Source organism: Temnothorax longispinosus, chromosome 3 (assembly GCF_030848805.1).
Source record: "Temnothorax longispinosus isolate EJ_2023e chromosome 3, Tlon_JGU_v1, whole genome shotgun sequence".
Classification (NCBI taxonomy): domain Eukaryota; kingdom Metazoa; phylum Arthropoda; class Insecta; order Hymenoptera; family Formicidae; genus Temnothorax; species Temnothorax longispinosus.
The window spans coordinates 3,894,828-3,906,874 of NC_092360.1; the positions used below are offsets into that span (position 1 = coordinate 3,894,828).

General features: G+C 40.7%; 1 protein-coding gene across 1 annotated transcript in view; it reads right to left on the reverse strand.

Annotated features, from left to right (window-relative positions):
- Window positions 1-8,947: 8,947 nt before the first annotated feature.
- The window catches only part of Ptc (protein patched), a 39,590-nt gene continuing 36,490 nt past the window's right edge, over window positions 8,948-12,047 (reverse strand). The window contains exons 10-12 of the mRNA XM_071772556.1: window positions 11,559-12,047; window positions 11,316-11,439; window positions 8,948-10,912 (exon numbers count right to left, since the gene is read on the reverse strand). Of these exons, the coding sequence (XP_071628657.1) occupies window positions 10,776-10,912; window positions 11,316-11,439; window positions 11,559-12,047 (750 nt within the window). The 3' untranslated portion in view covers window positions 8,948-10,775. The remainder of the gene's footprint in view (window positions 10,913-11,315; window positions 11,440-11,558) is intronic.

Consider the following 12,047-nt stretch of genomic DNA (forward strand, 5'->3'; position numbering starts at 1 on the left):
ATTCAAGTTATCTTTCTTCGAATCCTGTGATCTTGGCTCGCCCGTTTTTTTTTCGCTTGCTTGTTTAGTCTATCGCGAGTTTTCGCTTCATTATATATCAACTGCAATCAATCCTTTGCTCGGGCTCATGCGCTACCTCACGGAAGGGTGTAAAAGTTTGTCGTCGGAGAATGATAACGAGATACATCGTAAAGATTTATCGCGAATGGGCAAACATCTCCACATTGATGAGCATTTCAACGGTTACTGGTCAAAGGGTCGTAGGGAGGATAGGACAGTGTAGTGCAACTAGACGGTTACATAAATAGGAAACCCATACTGCGTATTTTCGATCATGATTTCTCGGATCAACGCGTCACACACAGGAAGAAAAAGTTATCTGACTAACTTATTATAAATCAACTCATCTACCAAGAACGACAAACCAACAGATGTATTACTAGTACAAGTCATCTCTGCAGCGACACTAATATCGCCAAGCGGATTTGGATATCCAAATCTTAAAATCGCACCAATTTCTAAAGAATCGGATCCAACACGTCTTGGAGACCAAACTTCGAAATCGTCAGAATCGCCTTGTCGCTGACGATAAACTAGTTGAGATTTACCGCCTCTTCCCTCTGACATTTCAACGGGACGAAACACATTATACAGCTTAGCTGCATACATACGACCTTTCAGTTTAACATATCGATTACGGATTTCCTCAAAGGTCGGAAAAGTCTCAGACGATCCAAGTAGTATAGGAGGTGTAACCAAGTTCTTGAAATGACTGCGCGATTTATTTTGATCATTGAATAGCTTATGATAAGAAAAATCACGCTCACCATTATAGCGAGGTACAAACATTTGTCCTTCAACGGTAAATTGACCAATCTCATTAAGAACTACTGCCAATGGGTAAAGAGTATCTGAAAGGAGCGTGTTGGTACGCTCAACACGGGAAAACACTTCCCGATCCAAGTTAGGGGGAAAATTAGTATGGCGTTTTGCTGCAAACATCTTACTTTCAACTTGCAAGGCAGACACCCACATAAGTGTTTCAGCGTCATATTCAATGGATTCTTTTTTATCAAGAGCCTTTTTTAGAATTGGATCAAGGTGCGCAGGTGCAATGTTGCATGTGCCATGCAATACTTCAGCGACTTCCTTACACAAATCACCAAGGATATCCGTATCAATGGGAATTTCACGTTGTGGTTTATAAATTCCAAGAGTCCGACATCTATTGTGCCACGAATACCCAAGTGACATTTTGATATTTTTAATTTCAGCCTGGAATTCAGTGTCGAATTCTTTATTCTTCTTGGTGCGAAAGACTTCGACCTGTTTTTGGATAGTGTCCAATATTACGCGTTTCTGCTCGCTACCGTACCTTTAGCTTTCTGTCACTAATTTGTATTATTCTATTAGTAAATGGTCGACTCTGAGTCCGTATGCGCGTACACTCTCGCTAAGTTTCTGCTTTAATGAATTAAATTCAATCTGTAGATGAATAGTGCTTTGTTTACTTAAATAACTTGCTAACTCCGCTTAAAGTTGTGGAAAACTTCCTATATCCCTAATTTCAAAGTTGATCATTGTTTTTCCTTTTAATTTCATACAGAGTATTGCCTCTTCACGTGACGTGGTAGAATTCTTTCAGGTGAAATACGTTGTTATCGTAAGATGTTAGCGACAACTCTCTTATATGCGAGATTCTACTGTTCGTTCAGCCTGAGTTCTCCGATCATGCCTAAGTTCCTATCGGGCGTAGTCTATTTTCATTAAAGCAATTAACTTATTGTATTGAACTGGTATCTGTGTCCCTCGAACAGGAATACGCACCCAATCACTGTATCCGGATGTAACTCTGGTTTCGGTCGGAGAGCTTTCGCTAGAATAATGCGCTTTTAGATTTCTACGTACGCTTTTTCTGCTTAAAGGGCTTAGGAGGTTAGGCCTAGACGCTCGTCGGACCGGTTCGTTATGTAACGACGCGTTTCTTTTCACGGGACGACTAATCTCGCTCTTCGACAATGTTTATGCGCTTTTCTTAATTACTACAAACTTACAATAACGTCGCGAATCGTATGCTGATTTCTGTCTGCTAATCAGCGAGAGTCACCATTGCGATAAATCGGTGTGCTGTCTCGGATTTCGCTGATACCCACTCGTCGGCTGCTACTGCTAATCGTATTTCTTTCGTTCTGGACCTGGCTCCTGCTGCTCCTCTTAGGATTGCTGCACTACCTGAGACCGATTCGCTTTATGTTGCAGGCTTCTGGATTGCTCTAATGGTTGGATTGGTTGGTTTTTATCTATCTTCACGATGGCGCATCACTCCCCCTAAATTGTCATGCCGTGCCAGCATAGGAATTCGTCTTCTACACAGAGTCGATCAAGGAAACCTCCACTTGTTATTTTATACTAATTTAATTTTGTAAACGTCAGCCAAGGTCGTAGGCCTCATTTGTATTGCGCGCGGTTAAGATGGCGTGCGCGGCGGCAACGCCCATTGGCTAGGGACGTTAATTATTAACAGCGCTCGGGTATTGCGCGCGGTTCGAGATGGCGTTCGCGGCGGCAACGCCCATTGGCGGAGGACGCTGATTGGCGGGCGACGCCCAGGTTGCGCGCGGGATTTCGGTAGCGGCAGCAGCGGCTGCAAGACTTCGCTCACGACCGCCGACCAGGTCGTACGTAACGCTCACTATTCAAAGTTACATCGGAATAAAGTCCTGTGCTCAAGTTGTGTGTTCCTTGATTACTCGTCCCTGTGGAAATCCTTTCTGTCTGCCCTCAATCCTGACACCAAGCCCACTTAACCTCGGTTCAAAAGGGCTTTCCTTACAGCTCAGAAGTGGGATACATCCGCGGTTGTCGACTCAGTAATACGTCGGGCTCGAGTCTTTTTACGGAGAAGTGCGCGTACGCGTTTGTTCTGCCGTTGACTCTTAGTTCGGTAACGGTTTCACCGCCGTATCAAGCGGTAACCGGTTGAACACGTTACGACTTCGCATATCGAAAGGACCTCGTGCTGACTTTGGAACTTCCACGGAGAAGTACGCGAGTGCGCGTTGTTCTGCCGTTGTTCCTGCAGTCTCGCACTACCCGATTTTAGCTCAGTGTTGAGCTCAGACATTACGGTGAAGCTGGCGCGAGTGCGTATCGTCTTCCCGCTGTTCTGCATCGGCCGACCGCCATTGCGGAAGATATCAGCACCGACACATTCCGGGCTCGTTACGGCGCATTGATCGAGTTATCCTAGCAGGAGTGAACCGACGATCGTTGCCGGTTCATGGAACTAATTTTCAAGACCTCTCTGGTGCGATTGAGTGCGCGAGAAAAGCGCGCCATATTGCCGTTCCCGCGTTTTGCGCTTCGCTGTCCGCCATTTTGGTAAACGGGCGCGCAACCAGCTCGGACACGTTCAGACAAGTCACGGCGTGCAGGACTCGTGTTCGGATCGTGATCGCACATCAGGATGGCTACGGATCGGCAATTCGAAGCATTCACTCTGCCCCGATTGCAGGAGGAGCTTCAAGAACATGGAATCTCAGACATTCCTGATGATAGAGATGAGTGTATCGCTAAATTACAGGAAGCGTTAAGAGAAAGAGTAAGGACATTGAATTTCTCTACACCACCCTGGGCAGCTAACAGGTTGCATCAGGAGAATACGTTGGCAGCGCAAGCAACGCCTGCTACAGAAACGGTATCTCAACTTTGCAGCATGATGATGGAACAAATGAGATTTCATCAAGAACAAGTGTTAACGTTAATAGAAAATCGGGACAGTTCCAGGAGAAATGAAGTTCCCGTATCGCAGGGTTGGTTAGCATCGTCTACGCATGCAGCAAAATTTCTGTCGTCGCAGATACCTCAGTTCGGAGGCACCGAACAAGAAAATGTGGATCTCTGGATCGAAAAAATCGAAAGCATCGCCGAAATTCACGAGCTGCCACCTGTCGCGATGTTATCAGCGGCTACATCAAAATTGGAAAAAGTGGCTCGCAAGTGGTTTGACCTAAGTACAGGCGATGTCGTCAGGTCCTGGCCGGACTTCAAACGGGCTATCGTTCGTCGCTTCAAGCGAAGAATCCTTTTCGGCAATGTAATGAAGAAAGTGGAGGAACGTAAGTGGCTTTTCGCCAAAGAAAGCTTCCAGGATTACGCCATGGAAAAGTTGGCCATGCTGCAATGCCTTCGGTTGCCGGAGGATAGTGTTATTCACTGCCTCATCGACGGAATCACTAATATTGCCATCAAAAGCACAGCGGCCTCATTGGATGTCGAGACAGTGGACGACTTCCTTGAGAGAATGCATCACATTACTACGACATGTAGTGTTGCTAGAAAATCACCTGTAGCAAAACCAAAATTCGAGAAGTCTAAACGGGAAGAGAATACTTCTACAAAAACGGATCATCACGCGAAGACGCAAGAAGACGCCTTTTGTGTATATTGCCGAGCGAAGGGACATTCAAGAGACGAGTGTTCAAAGCTCAAGAAAAAAGAGCTTCCATCAAAGACCGGTGCCACATCAGCTGTTACTTCTTCAGTCGCTGCAGTGACAGAGCCAGCCGAGGAAGAGGAGGAATTGGACTGCGTAGCGTTGGTGAAGGACAAGCCATGTAAGAAGGTTGTCACAAATAGTCCGTTAATCGAGGTAACGGAATTAAATAATAATGCTTGTAGTTTTGTCGCGTTATTGGACACAGGTAGTCCTATTTCCTTTGTGAATCCGACGGTCTATGAAAAATTTCTTGCGAATACGAAATCGGTTGAAATTAAGCGCGCGTATAAAGCAATAAATAACGTACCTATTAAGGTTTCTAAGATAATTAATACTTCGCTTAAGTTAAAGGCTATACCAGATTTTTCGGCTGACGTACAACTTCATGTGTTGGATGATAAATTGTCCGCAGCAGATATTATATCATTGGTCGCGATTTTATTGAAAGTCACAAAATTACAGTAGTAATCAATCCGTCTTCCGAAGACATGAATAATAGAGTCAGACTATTTTCTGAAGTAGCTTCAGCGGATATCATTGACGATTCGTCTGATCAATTTAATACAGTATTGAACGATATACAAATAGATTTTGAGCAGTCTGTAAAAGATTGTTTGATCGGGGTTGTACAAGAGGTCGAGAACTCTGATATTCCTTTGATAAGGGATAATCATTCGGTTAAGGTTAAACTAAAAGAGGAATCTGTCTATGCTTTCGCGCCAAGACGCTTTGCGTGGGCGGAACGCCTACAGTTACGTAAAATTATTGACGATTTATTGAAAAGGGGAATTATAAAAGAAAGCACTTCACCCTATTGTGCGCGAGTAATATTAGTAAAAAAGAAGGATGGCTCATTAAGGTTGTGCATCGATCTTAGACCATTAAATGAAAAAGTAATAAAGCGGAAATCACCGTTTCCTATTATTGAAGATCATCTCACACAGTTGAAAGGTAAATCGGTTTACACCCTATTGGATTTGAAAGATGGATTTCATCAGTTAGATGTCGATCCCGACAGTACAAAATTTTTTGCTTTTGCTACACCGGATGGGCAATACGAGTTCGTTAAAGTTCCTTTTGGGTTTTGTCACGGCCCAGCGGAATTCCAGGATAGACTTAGAGAGATTCTAAAACATTTGTTAGACCAGATATTAATGTATATGGATGACATTTTAATCGCTACTGCGACTATTGAGGAAAATCTCAAAATTCTAAAACGAGTTTTGATCGCGCTAAAAAGTTACGGTTTTGCGTTAAACTATAAGAAATGCAAATTTTTAAGAAAACACATAGAATATTTAGGGTATGAAATTTCACCAGACGGTATCACGTTAAGTGCACGCCACACGGAGGCAATTAGAAATTTCCCTCAGCCCAAAAAGCTAGTCGAGTTGCAAAGATTCTTAGGCCTTACTAATTATTTTCGTAAATTCATCAAGGATTACGCGACTATGGTCTATCCTTTGCAAAAGCTTCTGCGGAAAAATATAAATTTTGAATTTGACCATCAATGTCTTGCAGCTTTCAATGAATTGAAAGAGCAGCTCACAGCATATCCAGTTTTGCGGCTTTATAATCCTTTGTCTCCGACAGAATTACATACAGATGCGAGTGCTATCGCGATTGCAGGTATTTTGCTTCAGAAGCAAGAATCAGGACAATGGGGCCCAGTAGCTTTTTTCAGTCAAACAACGAATGACGCTGAATCCCGTTATCACAGTTTCGAACTAGAGACACTAGCGGTAGTCAGATCGATCGAAAGATTCCATATTTATTTATATGGGTTGGAATTTACAGTGATTACGGATTGCCACGCTTTAGTTTTCGCGGTCGATAAAGCGTATCTTAACCCTCGCATCGCGAGATGGACACTCAAACTCCAGAATTACCAATTTAAAGTTATTCATAGAGAAGGTCGCCGTATGGCGCATGTAGACGCGCTTAGTCGTATTGTGGCTCTTGCCGAGTCATTTCCTATTGAAAAGGAGTTACAGTATAGACAATTACAAGATGCAAAGCTCAAGTCAATTGCAGAGTCCCTTGAAATACAGGACGATGACAGATTCGAACTCATAGACGGACTTGTATTTAGGAAATACGCTAGCAAATCCCTATTCGTTATTCCAGATTCCATGATTACAAATATCATTCGAATATACCACGACAACATGTCTCATTGTGGATTAGACAAAACGGTGCAAGGTATTCTCTCAAATTATTGGTTCCCATCGCTTCGTAAAAAAGTACAAATTTATATCGAAAATTGTTTAACATGCCTTATAGCTGGTTCTTCAACTAATAGTCGTGAGGGCGAGCTTCAGATTACGGATACTCCCAAATTTCCTTTACAAATACTACATATTGACCATTTTGGTCCTATTAATCAATCAGAAGAGGGGCATAAACATGTTTTCTTGGTAATCGACGCGTTTTCACGATTTACATGGCTTTTTGCAACCAAATCGACCGGTACCAAGGAGGCCATAAAACACTTAATCAGCATTTTTAACGTCTTTGGGAATCCACGTACAATAATCTCGGATAGAGGCACAGCTTTTACGTCCCAAGAATTCAATTCTTTTATACAGCAAAGAAAAATAACTCATCACTTAATTGCTGTCGCGGCTCCATGGGCTAATGGAATGGTGGAACGTATAAACAGATTCCTGAAATCCTCATTGCGTAAAATTGTAGATGATCTACAGCTATGGGATCAGCATTTAAGCGCGGTGCAATATACCATTAATAATACGTTTCACGCAGCCTTGAAGGCTACACCGTCAAGAATTCTTCTTGGATACGAATTAAGAAATCATCCCGATATAGAGTTGATTAATTTTCTCAGAGATATAGCAAAGTCTGACTTAGAGTTAGAAGAAGATCGCGAAGCTAGTCGTAAATTAGCGGTAGAAGCGACTAATAGTATTAAAAATTACAATAAAATGTATTACGATGAAAAGCATAAGAAACCGTCCAAATATAATGAAGGGGATTATGTTCTTATTAGAGATACTACTCTTAAGCCCGGTGAGGAAAAGAAGCTTAAGCCACTGTACAAAGGTCCTTATTTAGTATCAAGAGTGCTTAATAAAAATCGCTATGTGATTACTGATATTCCAGGTTTTAATATCACTCAGAAACCATACAATTCTATTCTGTCCCCGGACAGGATAAAACCTTGGGTTAAACCCGTTGAGAAAAAGTCTTAAGTCTCTCTTCTTCCCGCAATTGATTTTAGATTAAGTACACAATTTTTATTTTTATGTACAAGATTGAATAATGTTAAATTCAATATAGATCATAAAATTCCGACAGAAGATGTAATCGTTTACCAAAGAATATTCATAATTTTAGTTATTATTATTGTATTTTTTTTATTTTTATTTTAGGGTAATTATAAGTTCTATCCCTAGTCTGTCTGATTTAGATGATAAGTATTCACGATGTGATAAATATTGTATACGTTGTATAATTTTATTAGATTATAATTTAGCATTTCATGCGGCACTGAGCATTCGGGTCGCATGCCACGTCAGGAATGGCCGAGCTGTAAACGTCAGCCAAGGTCGTAGGCCTCATTTGTATTGCGCGCGGTTAAGATGGCGTGCGCGGCGGCAACGCCCATTGGCTAGGGACGTTAATTATTAACAGCGCTCGGGTATTGCGCGCGGTTCGAGATGGCGTTCGCGGCGGCAACGCCCATTGGCGGAGGACGCTGATTGGCGGGCGACGCCCAGGTTGCGCGCGGGATTTCGGTAGCGGCAGCAGCGGCTGCAAGACTTCGCTCACGACCGCCGACCAGGTCGTACGTAACGCTCACTATTCAAAGTTACATCGGAATAAAGTCCTGTGCTCAAGTTGTGTGTTCCTTGATTACTCGTCCCTGTGGAAATCCTTTCTGTCTGCCCTCAATCCTGACACCAAGCCCACTTAACCTCGGTTCAAAAGGGCTTTCCTTACAATTTGAATAAACTGTAGTTTAAATCATACAATACGGTTGTTATATGACAGCGAGCTTGACAAGTAGCATAAAGTAATACCAGTACACGTTCGATCGTGAGACTGCAGAGACTGCTCACGTGCCACGTGCCACCGGTGCCACGTGTTCGTCCTCTTTTTCCACTTTTTATTTCGGCGGCCGGGATAAAGGTGGTCGATAAAGTTACGAGTAACTTTATCGACTACTGATTTTAAAATGGTTGGTATTCGCGAATCATAAAAATTAACCATTTTAAAAATAAATAAAATGGGAAAATACAATTAGATATGTGGCAATACTAACAAAAGTTTCAAGTCAAAAATAAAAATTTTTTAAAATTGGTAAAGCCACGTACATTACGAATTTTGTATAAATATATAAAAGACTATAATAAACTACCTTTTTCATGAGATTAGTACGAAGGGAGATTGATATAATTTAATGCAATTTAAATGTTTATAATCTGATTTCTGAATTTTCGACTTTACAATAATACAATTAATTTTGTGTCTTAATCTTATTTATGTTTGCCGATCAAATAACGGCAGTAAAAATAATAATGTTCTTATTACAATGTTATTTATATTTACAAAAAAATGGGATTATAAATGGTACAAGTAGTAGCTTTTACACATTCGTTACATCAAAAATAATTAGATTCTTACAATAAAGTTTGCAAAAGAATGAGCCATGGACACAATTTATACGTATATTAGAGGTATATTGACTATTTTTCCCATCCGAACTTATACAACATGTACTTTATACAAAATGCAAATACCGTCTCGCAGGACGCTTTTCGTACACTTTAAATACACACCTCGAGTCTCGCATATGTATACAAAATTGACTTGGCATAAGGAATACTTCTCGCTTATATTGTACATAATTTCACGAGTCACATCTCATGACAATGCGTGCCGCAGTTACGCCGCATTATATTGGTCACTATATATTACAACTTTGTACACATTAGAGGTATGAATATCAGAATAGGAATATATACTCCATTAAATTAAGTACCGTTGTTATCGTAGGCAATGAAAATATTCTCGTATATTCCGATATAAATAATTATTTTTACAAGTCATCATATGTTTGTGCGTACAAAATATTGCGCTCGCACACACACACACACACCCGCAGAAACGCCGAGGAATACTATTAAAATAAATAATAAATAGATCTCAGAGATTCAGTATCGTAGTATCGCTCCTAGTCACATACATACACACTGCGCGTTACATATGATTAATGTAGAAAAAAATAAATAGTAATATCTGGAAATTTTGTCGCTTGTCGCCGCACAATAAAGCGTCGTCCTCGCAAAATTTCACGATTACATTTAAAAACATCACATCTTAGTGACGGTAAAATCTTTAGCTTTCTAATTAAATAACGAGTATATGTATATATACATCTTAGTAAATGCTTTTTCTCGTTATGCATTACGCAAATATTACAAATACGCTTCACCGACACAAACGCATTAGTGTCAGTCTCTGATAAACAAAGGCACACCGGCATGTATTGTCATTTCTCTTTCTCGAAAAGTATAAATCATACAATGTCCTTATGTGCTTGCCAGTAGAGTACATGACACTACTTTTGTGACGCCGCAGTCATTAATTAAATAAATTTATCTAAAATATATATTTTAGATAGTATTTACCTAAAATAATCTAATACATTAATTTATCAAGTTGTACACATTATTGTCCTTGGTAATACTATTACATATTCGATGAATACTATTACTGTTGAAATATTCGAATAGAATCCTATTTTTTCCACATTATTTCGGTTAAAATTTGCTTTTGATTAAGAACTTTAACAATTTACTTAAAACCTTGTAATAATTCACGCATTAATATACACATAAAATGTAAATATCCGCTTCTAATATCAAATCCCAAGTAAATATAATGTTGGTTTTTACGGAAAAATAATCTATTTTAAACTTAAAAAAATTCGGCGTACAGAACACAAGATATTAAATGCGCAACAAAATTGTTTCCAAAAATATTCATATACATAAAAATGCGATTTGTGTTATAATACTTCCGATTTTAAAATCCGAGTAAAGACAACTCATGTTGCATTACTCATTTGAGACAGAGGAAAATAGTGGAACAAAAGAATAAGGAGTTAAGTAAGGATGAGGGAGGGGGAGGGGAAAGAAGAGGAAAACAGGAAGATATAATGGAAAATCTATTAATCTATCCTAGTCAGCCTTCTGTGTTTTCCCGCCTTGCGTGGTACTTGAGCAGTAGCTGCCGGTCCCCCCGGTACTTGTTATTAATGTTTTGGGTTAGAGTCTGAATCTGGCTCAGAACTGGAACTGGAAGACTCCCCAGCATTAATGTTCGCACTGCAGCGCGAGCTCCTTCGACTACTGCTGCCCGAGTGCCGGCATTTTTCACGATCCATTCCACCTACAATTTTCATGAAAATGAACATATATTTTTACCATCCCCATCCATCTCACATTGATTTGAGAAAATGCTACAAGATGGTAACTAAATACATAAAGATATAGTATAAAAGTAGCACAGAAAATTAGGAAAGATGTACATCACATATTTTTATGAATCTGAGTCTTGCAATGTGCACAGGTTTTAATAATATAATTTTATTCTATTAATATTAAGAAAATTACCAAAACTTACAATCTCTCAAAAAAAAGCATTGAAATAATTCGAAAGCGAATATTTCCAACAATATATCATTACAGTCGCATGCGTTAGTCAAAAAGTGTTTTTAATTAGTTTAAAGTCTCGAATAACATTAAGGGAATATTTTGGAGGTTTGAAAATTTATCAAAATGAATGTGCTTACCAGCCAACGGTGTGTGAACTTCGACCTTGATGTTCGCCGTTGCGGTGACTTTAGTGGTGATGTGTGACGTGGGCGGAATCGGCGATGTTCGACTAGACCCACTCGTATCCGATCCGCTACAGTTCTGTTAGTCAAAATGAAAGAACACGCTCGTTAGTCATGCTCGGAGAAGTGTAAAAAATTTATTGGAAAAAGTATATCTCATGCTGATCAATAATCAATCGATCGCGAATCTCAACGCACCTGATTGCCACATGTGGACGTGGTTTCCACCTTGAGTTCCGGCTGGACAATAATACAGGATTCCTGGGTGCTGTGCCACGAGTTGGGCTCCTCGCTGATAGTCGTGAGCGACGGCTCGGCGTGCAGCCGGGCATTGTCGATTTTGTGAGATCTCCTCGGCGGTGTGGGCGGCTTGGATCTTCTCACGACGGGCGACGCCGGCGGCGTTGGCGTGGATATACGATCCGGATGATCATTCGGAATCACTTCTGCCGACGGACCAATTAGAGACAGCAAAATAGGAAAGAAGAAGACGCCATTCACAAGACTGATGCCGATCACGCAGAGTAATACGAGGAAAAAATAATTGACTATAAAATTGAACTCTGAGAAGGCGAGCATGATCACGGCGAGCAGCGTGGTGAGCGCACTATGGACAACCGGAGCGAACATGTGTTTCAGAGCTAAGCGCATCCTGCGATCTCTGCTGCCCACACTGGTGACAAAACT